General features: G+C 39.3%; 1 protein-coding gene across 14 annotated transcripts in view; it reads right to left on the reverse strand.

Moving 5' to 3' along the window:
• Positions 1-19,870, reverse strand: part of OXSM (3-oxoacyl-ACP synthase, mitochondrial) — a 215,589-nt gene that overhangs the window by 195,551 nt on the left and 168 nt on the right. For 5 of the 14 annotated variants that reach the window (XM_074195669.1, XM_074195670.1, XM_074195676.1 and 2 more), the window contains exons 2-5: positions 18,459-18,594; positions 16,893-17,905; positions 14,860-15,224; positions 8,554-8,674 (exon numbers count right to left, since the gene is read on the reverse strand). In XM_074195669.1, coding sequence (XP_074051770.1) covers positions 8,554-8,674; positions 14,860-15,224; positions 16,893-17,875 — 1,469 coding nt within the window. In that variant the 5' untranslated portion in view covers positions 17,876-17,905; positions 18,459-18,594. The other 9 variants (XM_074195678.1, XM_074195679.1, XM_074195672.1 and 6 more) reach the window with 8 other exon arrangements.

Here is a 19,870-nt window from a genome sequence, read left to right on the forward strand (position 1 = left end):
GTCAGTTGTTGATCTTAGTGGTAGTAAGGAAGGTGGTCTCCATCTCCACAATAATTTTTCTCTTTATTAATGGCTTCAGAGTCTAGTCTGGACATAGGGATAGTGGTACAAAGAGCACTGCTATCCCCAAGGCTTCTGGGTAATTTCCATCTAGATCTCAAGGGATGTGGTAGTCAGGGTGATGGCATGGTTAGACTCACCTGGCATATGTCACTTCCTGCCTTTCTCCCAGGAGGCCAGACTGTTTCAGCAAAATGCCTGCCAAGATTCAGATCTTATTAGAAGCTGGGAACCTGAAAGATGCTGCCCCTTGTTTCCAAAACCTCTTGTCTGAATTTTGAAAGCTCCTAAGCCCAACTCTCACTTCAAAGGGGAGACAAACCCACATGAAAACAAAATCATGCACTCTACTGAATAACAGAAACCACCAAGTTTCATTTAGCTCTATTATTATCTTTCCTGCAAACTGAACTCCCAGAACCCCACTCGACTCAGTTCTTAGCCTAGCTTTTTGCCTATAGAGGCCTGCACCCTAGTTTCAAATTACACCATTCTTATGCTTATTAAAGTATGTTTAATATCACGTCTGTTCAAAAGACATCTCCCTGGGGCGTGACAATAGTACATACTGCCTAATTACAGGATAAATTCTAAAGATTTTTTTCCCCTCTAGCAGGTTGCATAGTAACTTACCTTACTTAGGTAATCCTTAAGTCATTTGCAGAAGCCTATAATTACTTGGCATTTACGGTTGAGAGATTTCTGTGTATTTGCCAAATGAAACCTATGTAGATACTATAGACTATCCCTTCAGGCACAGAAAATTATTAGGGCAAGAATATAGTGTTTTCTTTTTCCTCTATGGGGTCTACATCCCTAATGTTTGGTTCTCTTAATTCTATACCTTAGCTTGAGTAGAACTTCCTGTCAGTGGGTGTGATCATGGTGGACTAAAACTTAGGGAGATATGCCCAAGATAAAGAAAAAAAAATATATATATATATATATATATATATATCAGCTTGTTTTTAATAAGAACATAATCTTGAAAGATTCATGATGTTTGAGGGATAGTGCTCTTGTCTGACTGAAATGTCTAGTCATGAACAGATCATTCCTATCAACAGGTCAATTAATCAGACAACTAGCATCCATTAAATATCTACTTTGGGCCAGGCACCAAGCTAAGCTCTGGGGAAATAGAAAAAGGCAAAACCCAGTAGCTGGTCTCAAGGAGCTCACATCGGGGAGACAACATTCAAATTGCTCTATGCAAACAAGATATTTACAGGATAAATTGGGGCAGAGCCTCGGAGGACAGGCACTGAGATGAAGAAGGATTGGCGATAAACTGAGAGGAGTCAAATGGTCTCAGCATTCCAGAGCTAGAAGGGGCACATAGTATAAAGTCTAAACTGTCTGGGGAAAAAAAAAGATTCTCTTTACAATTTCCCTAAGGATTAGTCACTAAAACTTTGGTTTACCTAATCTATCAATCAATAATCAAGTATTTGTTAAATGATTACTGTGTGCTAAGCACTGGAGATAGTGAATAATGAATAAAATAATCTTCTCAGAAGGAGCTTAGATGTTAATGAGGGAGATATGCTCATATATAAACACATGTAGAATAGAAATAAGGTAGTTGAAGAATAACATCGTTGGGGGCGGCTAGGTGATGGGGGCAGCTAGGTGGTAGGGGGTGGCTAGATGGCGCAGTGGATAGAGCACTGGCCCTGGAGTCAGGAGTACCTGAGTTCAAATCTGGCCTCAGACACTTAATAATTACCTAGCTGTATGGCCTTGGGCAAGCCACTTAACCCCATTTGCCTTGCAAAATCCTAAAATAAAATAAAATAATAAAATAAAATAAAATAAAATAAAATATAAAATAAAATAAAATAAGAATAACATCATTACAGCGAGCCCTAACAACTGAGTGAATCAGAAATGGCTTCATGTAAAGGACAGGATTTGAGCCTTGAAGGAAGAGAAAGAGGAGGTGAAGAGGGAGTACAGACCAGTCACAGGAGATGGCAAAGAGGAGAAGTATTATGTTTCAGGATCAGAGGGAAGAGCAGTTTGTCTGAACCACAGAGATAGGTGAGTAATGTTCAGTGAAGCTGAAAAGACAGGTTGGGACAAGATTGTAAAGGAACTAAAATCTAAACAGAAGGGTTTATATTGATTGGATCCTGGAGGCAAAAGGGAGTCAGACTACCAAGTAGTACGGTCAGATGTGAATTTAAGGAAAAGCACTGGTAGATGAGTGAAGGATGAATTGGAGTCCACTTGGGAGAGGAAGATCAGTTGGGAAGCCATATTAGAGAACACTTCAGGAAGAGAGTCCATGAGGTCCTGATGCAAGATGGTAGCTGTTTAAGTAGAGAGAAGGAGTCAAACAAAAGAAATATTGTGAAGTTAGAAATGGCAAGATTTGGCAACTGATTGAGTATATGAAATGAAGAATCAAGTTCATCAAAATATTTATAGCACCCCCCCATAGAAGTAAAGAACTGGAAATAAAATAGATGACCACTGATTGAGAAATGACTAAACAAACTGTGGAACATCTGTATAAAGTAATATTGTTTTGCTATACAATGATAAATATAAAAAATATACCAAGTTAGAGGAAGACACGAATTTATGCTGGTTAAGTAAGTCAAACTAGGGGAACAAATTCCAAATGAACAATAGCAATGTAAAAGGAAAAAACAATGACATCAAGAATTAAAACTAAATGTTGTGTAATTATAATGGCTAGACTTAACACTGAAGATCTATGAGAATGTATCTCCCTCAATCAACAATCAATATTCAAGATTTATTACCCTTCTGCTCTATTGCCAGGTATCGTGCTACAAATATAATGAATGAAATGTTCCTTACTCAGAAGGAGCCTCCATTTCTCGCAGAAACAGGGGATTATAAAGGTGAAACACAGCATACACTGTCAAACTTGATTAGTAATTTAGTTAGCTTGGCAAACTACTTTTATTTCTTTTTTTTATTCTGTGTTATAAGGGAGGACTCAGGGTGAGGGAGGGAAGAATATATTAGAAAATTAAAGATGATATAAAAATAAAATATATTAATAATATTTTAATTTACAGAATCCCAGAGTTGGACAAAATCCTCAAGACTGATCCAATCCACTCTCAACCAAAATACCTTTCTAAAACATTTCCCCAAAATGAACTTCCAACCCTCTACTCAAAGATCTCCTATGGGAGGGTACCCAGTCTCTTCCCAGGCAATCCATTTCACTTTGGGACAATTTTGTTTGGTAGAAATTTTTTTTTCTTTATAAAAAATCAAAACTTACCTTTTGAGTCTTCCACCAGTTGCTTAATATTGTATCCATCTAGGCAACTGGAGCCACACCTCATTCTTGACAGACCTTATAATGCTGTGGTAGGAACATTATCCTTTCCATTTGCAAGTCAGCCTGGTTTTTTCTTAAGAGGTATTGAATACTGTAAGATGATCAGCTGTGAATGACTTAGCTAGTCTCATCAATAAATGAACCAAGACAATTTTGAAGGACTTATGATGAAAAATGCTATTCAACCCCAAAGAAAGAACTGATGGTGTCTGATACAGATTAAAGCATACTTTCTTTTTCTTGATGGCTTTTTTTGGTCTATATTCTTTTCAAAACCTCATTATTATGGAAATGTATTGCATGACCATATGTGTACAGTCTATATTGAATTGCTTGCCTTTTTAATGGGGGGAGGGACAGGTTTTACAAGTAGAAGGTGGCAAAGGAGAAAGGAAGATAATTTGGAGCTCAAAATTTTAAAACTTAATATTAAAAATTGTTTTTACATGTAACTGAAGATAAAATACTAAATTAAAAAAAATATTGAAATCATTCTCATTACTTCGTTGGTCCAGAAGACTCTAGGTTCAAGCTATTGGTAATTACTTCCTGTTCACATAAGTGCAAAAGAAGCTCCAGGATCTCTATAATGGCTGCTTGGTAGAAAATAATGGTCAATACAGACACACCTGAATCTCCCCGAGATGTCCTCCATGTCTATCCTTGTTGACGATCCTTCTCCTCCAACTGGCTAAGGGCAGCTTAAGCGGTGCTGGCTAGAGTATCAGCTTTGGAATCAGGAAGCTTGTGGTCCTGAGTCCAAATTCAGTGCCAGACACTACCTAGCTGTGTGACCCTGGGCAAGTCACTTCACCCTGTGTTACCTCAGTTTCCTCATCTCTAAAAGGAACTGGAGAAGGAAATGGCAAACCACTCCCACAACTTTGCCAAGAAAATCCCCAAAGGGATCACAAACAGACAGACATAACTGAAATAACCCAACAACTAGCTAAGTAAAATTCCTTTTGTTAACTGGTGAGCCCAAGGGTCTTGTTTTATTTCAATGCCTAACAATGTCCCAAGCTGAAGCAGGCAAAGACCTGAATAAGTGTAAAGTAAAAGGCTTTTAAAAATAAACTTGAAAGAAAGAAACTGCCCGTAGGCTTACAGAGACAAAAAGTTGATAGAAGTACAGTAGGGAATCTTGAGTTAGAAACAGGAAGGGTCAGGGGTATAAAGAATTAAATCAAAAAAGAAGATGATGGACAATTAAACTGAAAACCACTAAGAATCATGCTTTCTCATTTTTTTTAAAAAGGCAAAAATGCCAACCCAATAAGTAATTAAGAGATTTCCATGGAAGTTGACATATTGTAGGCAAAATTACCTTTTCCCTGTCTGGAATCAGGAATCTTGTATAATTAGGTTCCAGAGGAACTTGGTAGCTGATTCAGTTAACTTTGATGGCAAAATGAACATTTTGTAAGAAGCAAGGCTAGTGTGCAATCGAGTTGAAATGTATATTGGGGGGGGGGGAATGATCAAAGGCATAGCCGATAATTTAAGGGTCAAGGAAAGATTTTCAAGCTGAAGACTTGTACAAGCCAACCCTCTGAAGATTTCTTTCAGTCATGAGTAAAATATTCATGGAGAGCTTTGAACCTCAAAAATTTGCAATGGAGATGAGAGCCAGAAGCTAGAGTAGTCACCCAGAAAATATTTTTTTTTTGAAGTTGCACTTTCTTATAGTACAGAAACTGGTTCAATATTAAAACTGTAAAACATCACTGCCAACCTTCTGAATATTCTGTTAATGAAAGGCTTTAAAATAATTTTTAAAAAGTTTTTAGATGATCTTAAAAATCTAGATTGTAAAGCACCTTTCATCTCCTTACATCTGACATTTTTGTGCTTCTAGATATCTCTTGCTGTTCAATTCTTGCTGCTGACAATTTCTTGTCTTCAGTCCTTTTATTATATATTTTCAGGAATCTTGTGTATTGACAGTTTTCTATGGTGCTTTTTGGTTTTCTTATATATGAACTGCCATCATGAAAAGATTGTGCCTTCCTTGCAGCGGCCAAAATTCCAAACAATGGTAGTCAACAAACTATTCTAGAGATTATCTTCCTCTCCTCCAAGAACACAATTTTCTATGCAGTTGAAACTGATAGCCATTTCTTTAAAATAAAATGGGATGGACCTCATTACAAATGCAAAAAAAAAAAAACAATATTTAAGGTACCCTGGTTCTGCAGCAGATGTTATGCTCATTACATCCAAGATTGTTCTATAGAATTAAAGAGGAGAAAGTTTCTTCCCGAAGGGATAACTAATATATAATGTTGGTTTGTTTTGTGACAAGAAAATTCAAAGAAAACTCAGTGATGGGAGCCCCTGCACTTTGGGTGCTATATTCCATGACTGAATCTTCAGAGAAGTAAAAATAAAAAAACTGAAAGAACCTCAGAGGTCAAAGTAATCTGGTTCCATACTCTCATTTTTACAAAGACAAAGGTCATAAAATGTGCCCATACTATATGTATCAGAGACAAGATCTGAACCTGGATCTTCTCACTCCAAAGTCAATGTTCTTTCCACTGTATTATTCTATCTCCCTTTGCCCCCTAAATGTGGCCTATATTGGGGATACAAAAGCAAGTTCACAGAAGAACTAATTATTCTCTGTAAAAAGTATTAAACCTTTCTTACAGGAACATGCAAGAATTAGTTTTGTTTTGCTTTTAGTATGACACATTCAAGGGTATGAATAAAGGTAAGATAAAGACTGGCAATGATATGGTTAGATCGGAATTGAGGGAGGCAAGAGTATAATCAGATCTCAGGCCATGGTTGTCAGTGGAAACAAATGAACAAATCAACCCAAATTTCCCTTCTTAGACCTTGTGAATCCAGGCTTGTGGACACGCACCTGGGACAGTTCCATCCAAGAGCTAACATGATGAAAAGGGCTCCAGGTAGTCATGGAAGAGATTGGGGGAAGTGTCTCACATGAGGCCACACTCTAGCTCACTCTAGCACAAATCAAAGACAGGGAAATGGCAACTGTGAAGATTGAAGAGATGAAAATTCCTAGCACAGGGGAGGTTCCAGGTACAGAAGATTCTAAAACAGGGAAAAAGGTGCCAGGAGAAGGATGAGCATATCTCTAGCAGAGCCAGTGTGTTATAAGATAACTAGGCCTGAAAAAAAAAAACAGGTCTCTTTTCAGATTATCATAAATTGCTGAAACCTAATATTTAACTTAATCATAATGATTTAATAATAAATACTAAGATTAATTATGCACCTCAAATGAGATCATCGACACAAATGCTTTGGTTGAAGAGCTGGACTGGGAGTCTGGAAGAACTGGCATTGACTTGTCCCTTAGATACCTACTCGCTTTGAGAGCCTGGACAAGTTCCTTCACCTCTTGTGATCTGTTTCCTCAGGTGAAGAAGATACTTGGATTTAATAATTTCCGAGGTCCCTTCCAGCTCCACATCTATGATCTCATGGTGCTTCAAGTCCCCTAGAAATGCTAGATATCATTAGTATCATTAACTTTATGTAGGACACTGTGCAAGTTGATAGTGGTTAGGAAAGGAGCTGGATTTGTGATTTCTCTGGTGTTGGAAAAGCCCAGACAGGAAAACTCCCTCTCTCAAAGCAGGTCAGCATCTTCTTGAGTGGCATCTGATGTCTTAGAATTTAAGTGACTTGTCCAACTCTATACTGCCAGGATATTTCAGTAGAGAGGCGAATCTCTTGGCACTGGTCTATTGAAGAATGTTATGTTCCAAAAAGGTGGGAAAAAACAAATGACTACAAGAAGGGTCTAATATCTGCCCTTAAGAGTCATAGCATAGAATGTAAAGTTGGAAGGTACCTTAAACATTATCTAATTCAAACACAGGTAACAGGTAAAATAATACAGATAAAAAAAATCAAGGGGTGGCTAGGTTGCACAGTGGATAGAGCACCGACCTTGGAGTCAGGAGTACTGGAGTTCAAATCTGGCCTCAGACACTTAATAATTACCTAGCTGTGTGGCCTTGGACAAGCCACTTAACCTCAATGCCTTGCAAAAAAAAATCTAAAAACAAAATCAATATAAATATATTATTTATCAATATATAAAAATGAGAATTAGGAAAAGTGATAGCTCTTTAGACAGATCTTTAGTTTGCAAACTGTTCTACAGCCATCTGATCTCATGCCTTTGGGGCCAAGTGTAGCAGGCCTGATCAGTCTTTCTGCATGAAAGTGCTTCAAAGCTGTGACAATTTGCCAATCTAACCCCTACGTCTTCTCTCTTTCAAACAAAACATCTTCAGATCTTCCAACTAATCTCTGGTCCTTCTCTATTTTGAATTTTTCAAACGGAGGTCAGAAGTAAAAATCAGAATCATAAGAGGAGAAACAAAGCAAAAGATATTTTTAAGATAACAAAAGGATAGAGAGAAGGAAATGGGTACCAATGACAGAATAGGTCATTTTTGTCCATGTGAATGGAATACAGAAATTTATTCAACAGAATGAAGACATGGCCAGTCTATCCAACACTCAGATGAGCTTATCTTGACAAAGGCAGTTTATGTTGATATGGGTGAGTACAATGTTAGAGATGTGACCTTGGGGGGAGCAGGGTACCAGTTGAAGGAATTGTTACACTTTTATTAACACAACAAGCTACTTGGGTGTTTACACAAGGATTGCCCTGCTTTTCCCAGGTGTGAAATAGAGATGAACATGTTGTGAAAATCCTTTGAGGTAGTTCAAAGAATAATGAGTAATAAATAATTACACGCATTTTCTTAAAAAAAAAAAACACAACACCAAGGGCTAAACACTAAATAATAATTGCTTCTAAAAATGGAAATGGGAATTACTCTGCCAAGCTCCTTTGATTAGATTATAACCCAATTATTTGTAAATAACAATTAATGAGATACCCTCATTAAAATTTCTAATTTTCTACTGGCTAAGTCTTTACCAAATCAAAATTATTAGCAAATCTAAATAACTACTGCCAAGATTGTTCCAAATGCCATCTGGCTCAGGTTTAATTCCTTCCATTTTCCTTTTAGGTGACCTGAGCCAGTGAAAGACACACTCTGACAACAGAGGAAAAATCAACAGGGCAACCAAGGAAATAGTCAACATCATCTTTTCACATGCCAGAAAAAATTTTAAGAACTGCCAGGCTGTAGGGTTCTTACCTGATAACTTTAAATACTGATAAAGGTCTCATAACCTCAGGCAAGGTAGCTCCTGGGGAATCAGTTTCTTCATTAGTAAAGTGAAGGGGTTGCACTAGATGGCCTCTGAAAGCCCTTGCAGCTGTGGATAAAAAACATATAACTATGATGATGTCATAACCCTAAATCACCTAAAGAAAAATACTTTAACAGTAGAACCTGATCTTCCTAGATCAGTGATACTCCTCCACCTATTGTAGAGGGGAAAAATCCCCAGGCCTCTGATCTCAGTCTAATAAAACTAATTCTAGGAACCAAAAACTGCTCTGCAGAAGCAACTCTTGGGCTACCAGAGCCCAGAGCATCCTGCCCACCCCCAGTTTCAGTCCTTTCCTCTTCACCCACAACTTGATCATGCCAGAGAAAATTATTAACACGTTCACTGTTTCTTCGCTTCAGGGGACCCTCTCACTTTTGCCATGGAAATAAGATTATCATCTCTGTGCAGATGACTCCCAGATCTGTTTATCCAGCCCCAATCTCTCCTCTGAACTTCAGTCCATTCTGGCTATTCAGCCTGGATATTCTAGAGACTACTCTCAGCATGCCCAAAAGAAATTAAACCTTCATTCCAAACACACTACTCTTCCAAACTCTGATATTTCTTTCAACACTAAAAAATGTGAATTTAGAAAAGGTATTTTAAAGCATCGCTCCTGCACCCTAAAATGTTGCACACAAGTTGTTGCAAACTTTTGATGCCTCTAGACCAGCTTTGACTAAGTTACAAATGAAATAATATTAATGAAGGAGTGATATAAAAATTAAGAAGCAGAGATAAGGGGCGGCTAGGTTGTGCAGTGGATAGGCATACCTGAGTTCAAATCCAGCCTCAGATACTTAATAATTAACCCCACTGCCTTGCAAAAAAAAAAAAAAAACTAAAAAGAAAAAGCAGAGTTAAGATTAATCACTAGCATTTACATAATGCTTTGGGATCTGCAAAAACTTGACAAATATGATCTCATTTGATCCTTACAATGACTATGGGAAAGATTAAGTGACTTATTCAAGGTCACAGAATTAGGAGTATGTGAGGATGGAGTCAGACTCAAGTCTTGGGATAGTTGAGAACTGAGTCAGCATCACAAAGTATCTGAGTCCTGTGAAGGACAAAGAGAACCAAGGGGAGGGAAGGGAAGTTGAGATAGAAAGAATTTGGGTCACAAGTGCCAACAAGACAGCAAAATGAGAAGGGTTCAGTAGTTAGTGACAGCAGAACAAATATCTGGAACCAATCTCTATTTATCCTCTTAATGTCTTTATAGTTTCTTATTATAAATCCCTTCCCAGCTACCCCCTTGGGCAGCAGAGCTGATCTCTACTCATTCAAGACTAAAATCCAAGGGTCTAGTTTTATATTGAGTTTTATCAGCATACTGCAAAGGGAGCAATTACCTAACAAATAGGTTTCAGGAGGCAATACCTGGGGGCTTAAAACTATTTTCATACTAGTTGATACTTGGCCTCTCAAAACACCTTCTCCTGCTCCTTGTTAACACTTCTAGACTATAAATTCAAAGCTGCATGGATATGAGGAATAAGTGCATGTAAACTGATAAACTAGCCCCTAGCACAGGGGAAAAAAATTCAGTTGGAAAGAACCTAGGTGGCGCAGAGGATACAGCACTGGCCCTGGAGTCAGGAGTACCTGAGTTCAAATCCGGCCTCAGACACTTAATAAGTACCTAGCTGTGTGGCCTTGGGCAAGCCACTTAACCCCATTGCCTAGCAAAAACAAAAAAAAAAATCCTTCTTTCTTTGTTTGTTTAAATAGATGAGGAAACAGGTTCTCTCAGAGGGTAACTTACCCAAAGCCATACAGGGATTAAATCAGACTGGGAATTTGAACTCAGATCCTCCAACTCCAGGTACAATGGTCTTTGCACTTTACCCAGGGCTGTGTTGGAGCCAGCTCAGACCTGAGAACCAATTACTAAATTTTCAGCATGAACATTTATTTACACCTAGAAAATCAGCAAACACTGAACATGAGGACTCGCTACAAATCAGGCTTCGATTTACTGTTTTTTTAATTGTCTAGATTTAATAGAGAAAATATTAATAATTGATATTAAATTTAAAATGTTATCAAGTATGAGGATAAACTAGGATAATACTTGTAAAGTGTTACTTATTCCTTCTCTTACTACTAACCCTTGAATCCTGCAAAAAGAGTCATGGCTCCCTTACTCACAAAGGACTACAACGCCCAGGTTGCCCACCAGGGGAGTTCCTTGAGACTCAGCTCTCAGCTCCCTAGCTCCCTCAGTTTCTCTCTGCAGACTCCACTCTCCCATGAGGAGAAGACCCCCTTGTCTGAGTTTTAAAAGGCACAAAGAATGGAGGGGTAGCATTTCCACTCCCGGGTCAGAGGGCATCCAGACAATTAGAACCAAATCTGGACCTGACCTTTTCAGGAAGTCATTGACAAAGAGCAGAATGACCAGATGGAAAGATGGAAGGTGAAAAGAAGAATACCGTTGATAAGAAATAGCTTACAGAACAGAGGACTCGGAGAGGTAAAGAGGGATCATAACAACTGTCTCCAAATACCTGAGGGCTATTGTGTGGATTTCATTGGTTGCCCCAAAAGATGAAGGTCATAGAGGTCGATCTAGGCTTGTGAAAGGGAATCGTCTTCACAGAGAGCTTCTGCAAGTGGAATGGCCTACCTCAGAGGCTGTGGGTTCCCTCTCGCCGAGGCCAAGGATACATGGATCACCTATCAGGAAAGTTCTCAGTCAACCTCAGATAGGAGCAGACAGCTTTCTGTCTAGCTCTTGGGTTTGGTGATCATCAGTTGATGTGGGTAGGTTCAAAACAAACAGTAGTAAATGACTACAGTAATCCAGTTTGACAAACATAAAGACATTAGCTTCTGGGATAAGAACTCACTGTTTGACAAAAATTGTTGGGAAATAGTATGGCAAAAACGAGGTATGCACCTACATCTCACACCCTATACCAAAATAAAGTCACAATGGGTACAAAATACAGAGTTAAAGTGCAACACCACAGACCAATTAACAGACCAAGAAATACTCTGTCAGATCTATGGAAAGAGGAGAAATTTATGACCAAGCAAGAAATAGACTACATTATAAATTGCAAAATGGATGGTTTTGACTGTATTAAATTTAAAAGTTTTTACACTAATAAAACCAATGCTGCCAAAATTAGAAGGAAAGCAGAAAGCTGGGAAACAATCTTCACAGTCGGGGTTCTGATAAAGGTCTCATTTACTAAAATATATAGAGAATTGCATCATATTTACAAGGTTACAAGTCATTCCCCAATTGATAAAATGGATTTGGTGATAACTTATTTCCAGAATCCCCATTCCTTTGATCTCTTCTCTACAACTAATGAGGAACCATTATGCATTTAATTATAATAAATTATGCCAAACTAACTTCATTTATTTAAAGTTAATATGACTGAATCAAGACATTCTATAGACCATAGTATCTTGATTTCAAAGATATTTGTCTTATAGGATTACAAGGGGGAAAAGATGAAGAGATGTGAGGGGGTTGGGAGTATGGTAAGGATTAGAACCTGATTGATGAACCTATCTTAAAGACTATACAATCCATCCTATACAATCACCATTTTTGATCAAAGACTTAAATGAAGGTATAAGACACCAACATCCAGATTTGTAGATGACACACAGAATTAAAAGATAGCTAATGAGTCAAATGTCAAAATCAAGAAACAAAAAACTTTTGACAGGTTGGATTAATGCAAGGAATTAGGAGTAAATAACACAAATTTAAAGTCCTCAGTATAGTTTGAAAATGTAACTGCACATGTGCAGAATGAGGGAGACCTAGCCTAGCAATACATACCACAGAAACCTGGGATTTTAGCTTACTACAGTTTTAACACAAGTCTTTGTGAAGTGGCTGTTAAAATCAAACCAGTCAATCCCTAATGCAATCTTTGGTTACCTTAATTGATATATGGCAAAGGAAATGAGGGCAGGCAAGCCAGTCTTGCTGAAGCAGAAAAGCACACAAGGGAGTGGCAGGAGGCAGTGTTTAGTCAAACCACCACCACTCCCTTGATTCACATCTCTCCTCAGACCCTGATGGAGGCAGCCCAGAATCCTGAAGCCAAGAGCCACGATTCCATCCCAATGCCCTCAGCATCATCTTGTCCCAGGACACAGCCCAGTCACTGCTCCCACCATGCCTATAGTCATGGTCACTCAAGATCCAGAAAAGAGTTCTTGTCACCAAAGTCCTTGGAACTATCAGATGGTTCAACATAAGGAACTGAGATTATTTTTATCAATAAAAGTGACATGAAAGAATAGCAATTACCATCTGTTTTGTGGTCACACCCTAAAGACCATGAATCCTTCCAACATGCAACTGAAACTCCCTTTTGCTATTTCCCATATTAGAATGGGAATTCCTTGGAATTGGGAATTGGCTTATTTTTCTAGTTTTATTTTCAGTACTTTGCATATAGTTAACATATAATATAGTTTTCACTCACATAGTGTCCAGTTTGAATGAGATCTAGTCCTATTGAACTATGCTCTAGGCAGAAGAAGAGATATTAAAATAACTAGTATGTCCCAAAGAGATTAATCGGCTAGCATGGTTGTTTCTGGTAATGGAATTATAAGGAGTTGAAAAATGTTTAGCTGAGGAAAAAAATCAAGCAAAGATGGTAATCTTTAAAAAATTTTAGGACCATCCTAAGGGAAAGAGTTGAGATTTATGCTGAGGTTCTCAGAGACAGAACCAAGATCAATAAGTGAAAATTGCATGGAGGAGATTTCAGCTCAAGATGAGGAAAAAAAAATATCATAATGAGCCTATATAATAACAAGTTCCTTGTCCCTATGGCTAGCTGTTCATGTAGACACTACATGATTGTGAGTCAAAGGGTTGTTCAAGGGCATCTCATATTTAAAATTGAACTGCCTTATCTCTATTTTATTATAATCCCTCAAAAACGTAAATTCTATAAGATAAGGGACTAGCTCATTTTGGCTTTGAATTCTTAGCCTAGTACAGTGTCTGGTCCATATTTACTGATGACTGGATGAGTAAATCCTCGTGTAATACAAAATTTTCCAATAAGACAATTCTAACTATCTAAAATTTCTTTCTCTTCAGTCCTTAACCCCTTTCATGTTTCTAGAGGTAGTTTTAGAGGCAAAACACAAACAGAACACCCAGGTTCAAGGCCTGCCCAAGTCATATACTATGTGACGTGGGCATTTAACCTCTGAGACTGTCAGGGACAGAATGGTTGGCAAGATCCATTAGATGGGAATTCCCTTCATCATTGATCTCAAAGGTCCAGATTTTTGTTTTTAAGATCCTATTCTGGGCGGCTAGGTGGCGTAGTGGATAAAGCACCAGCCCTGGTGTCAGGAGTGCCTGGGTTCAAATCCCTTCTCAGACACTTAATAATTTACCTAGCTGTATGGCCTTGGGCAAGCCACTTAACCCCATTTGCCTTACAAAAACCTAAAAAAAAACAAGATCCTATTCTAACCTCCAAAAAACTGTCTGCATAATGACTGAACTTCAGGGAAAAAATAACCTTAACTTCATGTCATTAAAGGTCCAAAATTTCAAATAAATTTCTTATTTTGGACTATATACAACTTAGTATCTCGGAATGCCAGAAACAAATTGGGAAACATGTCATAATCAATTTTTAAAAATCTGCTTTTTCAAACAAATTTTCTCAATGATGGTATAAATAATATTTAGTTTCCCAACAAAATACATTATGAAGTGGCTCCCAGAGAATTAAGCTGCCATGTTTAATTTGATGTCATCTTTCAAAGGAGCAAACTTGGTGTTGAAGACCCATTATTAATCTCATAGAGAACAAGCAACAATTGTTGAAGAATACAGAAAATCTAAGGGATTCTTTAAATATTTATACAGCTATCCTGTGGAAAGGGGCCAAGTCTGATGCTGGGGGCTCCAGAAGAGAGAATTAAGGTCAACAGGGAGAACTTTTATGGATGCAGATTTCAGCTCAAAATAAGGAAAAAGATGGAAGATGAAATATGAAAAACTATCTAGAGGTCTCTGAAATATATTATCTAGAAAGTCCCTAAATCAGAAACATCAAGAAGAGACTCCATAATATATATATATATATATATATATATATATATTACTTCTTTATCTGATTGATCATCTTTGGCATCATGCATAAGGGTTCACATACACACAAAATAGACATACTACATGCCAGAAATACAAAGGGTTGCATTTGTCCCACCAAAGCCAAAGGAGTTGGTCAGTCCAATGCATCTATTTCCAGTCTTCCACTCCTGGGCAGTCAGTGGGACATAATTGAGGTCAAACTCAGGGTCCAAGCAGTCCAAGTTGAGGGTGGGTGGCAGTGTTCGATGGTAACAAGCTAGGGCAGTAAAAGCAGCCTCTGCTGCTCCAGCAGCTCCTAACAAATGTCCTGTTGCTCCTTTGGTGGAAGACACTGCAAGGGAATAAGCATGCTTTTTAAAGACTTGTTTGATGGCCTTGTTCTCAGCAGAATCTCCTAGAGGAGTGGAAGTGGCATGTGCATTGACATAGGACACATCTTCAGGAGAGATGCCTGCATCTTTGATCGCAGCAGCCATACATCTAATGAAGGTAAGAAAGACATTTAATTTGGTAAATTATCAAGAATAAATATCCCCTGTCTAGACAGTATTTATATTAGCAACACAAAATGTTCATCTGTATCTGATAGTGGTGAAAATTATATTCTCTATTAGTGATCTTTCTAGAGAAGATAGATTTGGGTTAGAAACACCTTATCTCTTGGGATACATGGCAAGAGTCCTTTATGTTGATTTACCCAGATCTTCCTTTGAAAATTAGATTTTGATTAAAGGAGTGATAACTACCATAAGAGATAGAGCTGGCCTTGAGGTCAGGCAGGCTTCAAATCATGTGTCCAGCTCAGATAGACTGGTGCCTCTGGGCAAGTCATTTAACCTCTAGTGCCCCAGGCAGCTCTAAGACTGATAGATGAAATGTATTTCCTTATTTGCATTGGTGAAGGAAATTTACACACCAAGAACTCCCTGTATACTTACAAAATCAAGTCCAAAATATATACATACACACACATATATATTTAAATATATACACATGTGCACGTGTGTGTGTATATATATACATATAAAATCACATGTGTGCATAACATATGCATGACATTACGCAAATTATTTCACTTTGGTCTTTTAAGTTTCCTAATCTGGAACAATGAAGTCTACTGAATTTGCATTTTTTCCTGGGAAAAGTTCATGGCCTCAGATCTAGGAGGAAGGGAGAGAAGGGAGGGAAGGAATAAGCATTCTATAGTGCTTAGGAAATACCAGATACTGTGTTCAGCTCTGAGCAGAGCACATAATCTTTGCCTTTATCTGAGTCAAGTCATTGATAAAATTGTTAAAAACAAGTCAGGCCCATGCACAGGTCTCTGGGGTCTCCACTGATTTCCTGCCCCACAAACTATTAATAACTATTCTGAACCCTAGGGGGTGCAATCTACATGAATGGAGGGAACCCACACACAAGTAAATCAATGAGGGTTTCAAACCTTCATTTTTTGGTTGTTGAATAATCTGGTCCATGGATTACCAGGTTTTCAAGTAACTTTTGGAAAATATTTTCATCAGTGACAGTACAGTAATTCTCCTAAGTTAAAAAGTACATTAAAAAGTACATTTACTAAAGTAAAAATGCTAAATTTTTAAAAATATCTGAGGCAAAGAATATAAACTTCAGCTTTCCCTAATAACTTTCCCTTAATATTCCAAGTATGCTTTCTCGTTTTTTTAAATAACCAACCAAAGACTTTATCACCTGTTGGGCGCCTTCTGATTTTTGGGTGCTACTGCTAGAACAGAAAGCTGATGAGAACAGAAAGAACAGAGGCCCTATTATGGGTTGTGACTTGAAATATACTGAAATCCCTTCCACGTCCCAACCCAGCTGGCCAAAAACACCTCACCCATCACCCTGCCACCATATATGAAATTCCAAACCTTAAAATTTGCTACTTCAAAGTCTCTGATTGTATTTTTCTTGAGTTACAGAATAATAGGTAGGAAGGTTAATAAAATACCAAGGATTCATTTATCTAATTAACTTATTACCTATCTATTCTCACACAGAAAGAGAGCTCAAACCTGTAAGTATGGGACAGAAAACAAAAAACTTCTGATTGAATGGAGAAAGTTAAGAACATGAAATCCTATCTGGGGTCTTTGGGCATCGCAGAAACAATGTGAAAAGCTCTACCTTACAGCCCCTGCTCCTTCTGGATCAGGTGCTGTTATGTGGCCAGCATCCCCTGAAAGTCCATAGCCCAAAATTTCTGCATAGATTCTGGCTCCTCTCTGAAAAGCATGCTCATATTCTTCCAGCACCAGGACAGCGGCACCTTCTCCCATTACAAAGCCATCCCTCTTTGGATGAAATGGGCGGCACGCCAACTTGGGATCAGAGTTTGTGCTCAGAGCACGAGCCCTGGAAAATCCAGCCAGAGACAAGTTGCTGATGCAGGCATCTGTTCCTCCAGCCACCATCACATTGGCATCTCCATGTACTATAAATCTAAAAGAATCACCCACAGCATGTGCTCCTGTGGTGCAGGCAGTTGATACAGCATGATTAGGTCCTTTGAGTTTGTAACGGATGCTGACCTGACCGGCTGCCATGTTGACCAGGATCCTAGGGACAAAGAAAGGGCTAACTTTGTTGTACCCCTTTGTTTGAAACATCTCAGCTGCATCAGAAATCACTTCCAGGGGAACCATTCCCATACCGATGGCTACACCAGCATTCTCTTGATCCACTTCTGATTGAGGATGCCAACCAGAATCTTTGATTGCTAACTCTGCTGCTCCAATAGCCAAGATGGTGGGAAAGGACATGGATTTAGCTTCTGATCTGGACACAAAGTTTTCTTCATTAAACTGACCTTCACCAGTCCCTCTGGGCACATAGGCAGCAACTTTGCAAGGGATATTCTTATACTCTTCACCCTCCAGTGAAACAATGCCACATTGTCCCTGGATGAGGCGATCCCACACCAGTTGAGTTCCAACCCCAAGAGGAGTTATCAGTCCAATACCAGTGATCACCACTCGCCTTTGGTGTTTGGTCTGTAGCACAGTACTCAAAGACCTTGGCTTACTTCCAGCTGACCATGGCAGCAACTTGGAGTGCAGAATGCCACAACGAGCCACTTTCATCATCTCTTGAAAACAGAATGGCAACATGGTAGACAAGTGGGCAAGAAAAGCTCATTCCTGAAACAGACCAGAATAAGGCTATGAAGCAGCTGCTCTATCGGAGCCACATTTCTATTACACCTGTAGTCAAAAGGTGATGCTTTAGGTGAACTGCAAAAGGAACCTCGCAAGTTTGCTTCAAAAACCGCCTTGATAGGTTCAATTCACTTATTACAGCATTAAAAAAGAAAAAAATCATCCAACCTGAGCTGAGAAAGTTATGTGGGTTACTCTGGGAGATTAAGTCCATGGACACTTAGATAGCATGTATAAGGGGTCCAGTTCAAACACAGGTCTTCAATCTATTTTACCAGGCTATATATTAACAGCAATGTGGTGCTGTTTACAGAGGACCAGCTTTAGAGTGAGAGTTCCTATCCTAAGATCCATGAACTTTTAAAAATATCTTCATAAATATTTCAATTTAACTGATATATTTTGTCATACTGTCTATTTTATTTTCTACATTTGAATGACTCTGGAAGAGAGATTGAGGTCAGCTTTGAACAATTATGCCTCACTTAAATCCAATTTATGCACCATTCAAGTGACACCCTCCATACCATTTTACCTCAACCCCAGCAAAGTGGTGTCGTTTTGGTCCTCTTCAAGAATCAAGGATAACCACAACCAGCCCCACCAATATACTTCAAAGCAGTCTTCTAGAAGAACAGGATTCATGGGCTTTGCCAAAATGTCAAAGGCATCTATGATCCAAAAAAAGGTTAAAAACACCTGTCAGGAAAACATCTGCTTTTGGTGTAGACACCTATATACAATATATATATATATATATATATATATATTTTCCCCTGACCATAAAAAATATCTGCTTTTGATGTGTATATCTATATACATATTTATAAACATACTCTCTATGTATATATGTGTGTGTGTGTGTGTTTTCCCCACCATAAACAAATTGTTTAACCTTTGATGCTCTAAGCAATTTTCATAAATGACCTCTAGTTCTTTCTTCCTGTTCACCTAAGATTCTCTGGTTATCTATGATTTCCCCCCACATCTTAAAATCCCTAGTTTCCTAGCAGACTCATTTGAAGAAGTCACCTATTAGGTAAACTTTCTGGATTCTACCTAGGTGTTACTGTTCACTTACCCCAATTATTCTGAATTTACTTTGGTTATATTTTGTATTTATTTCATTAGAGAAGGAATCTATTATTTTTTTAGGGTTTTTTTTACTTTCTTTGCAAGGCAATAGGGTTAAGTGGCTTGCCCAAGGCCACACGGCTGGGTCATTATTAAGTCTGAGGGCGGATTTGAAGCCAGGTCCTCCTGACTCCAGGGCCGGGGCTCTATCCACTGCACCACCTAGCCGCCCCAAGAATCTATGATTTTAATTGATCTAGGGCCCCGTTAGTTGAGGAACAGGCAATATTCCATTAGGCCCTCCCCCCCCGGCCCTCTGGGTTGGGTATCCCGGGAATCTTTTCAGCACTTTACACAGGAGTAAACTGAGGCTCGGGGCCGACCCTGCTCCGTGAGGAACCCTTTTATTTTCGCACAGATCATCACGTGGGCGGATCCCTCTCCTCTGCCAGAGGCAAGGCCAAGGGCGCAGACTTCCGGCCGCCAAGGCCCCGGATGGCCGCGCATGCGGGGGTGGGGACCGAGGCGGGCCCAGGCCTCAGACCGAGGCCACGGACGCCGAAGCCTCCGCCGGGTCCGCCGGGAGGCGGATCAAGCCCAGACTTTCGGCCCTCGGACACCAACCAGGCCATGGCCCATCGCCAACCGGCTGAGGTCACGGGGTGGGACCGAGCGGGTGACGTCACGGCGCCCTCCCGTCTAGCGCCTGCGCGGAGACAACAAAGCCACCCGGCGCCTGCGCAGAGACAACAAAGCCACCCGGCGCCTGCGCGGAGACGAAGGCTTCCAGAATCTGCGTAGCGCCATGACGGCTGCCGGAAGCGTCTGCCTGCGGCTAGGCCGCCGAGGAAGAAGGGTTTGGGGGCCAGAGGG

The sequence above is a fragment of the Macrotis lagotis genome, chromosome 7, assembly GCF_037893015.1.
Source record: "Macrotis lagotis isolate mMagLag1 chromosome 7, bilby.v1.9.chrom.fasta, whole genome shotgun sequence".
Lineage (NCBI taxonomy): Eukaryota > Metazoa > Chordata > Mammalia > Peramelemorphia > Peramelidae > Macrotis > Macrotis lagotis.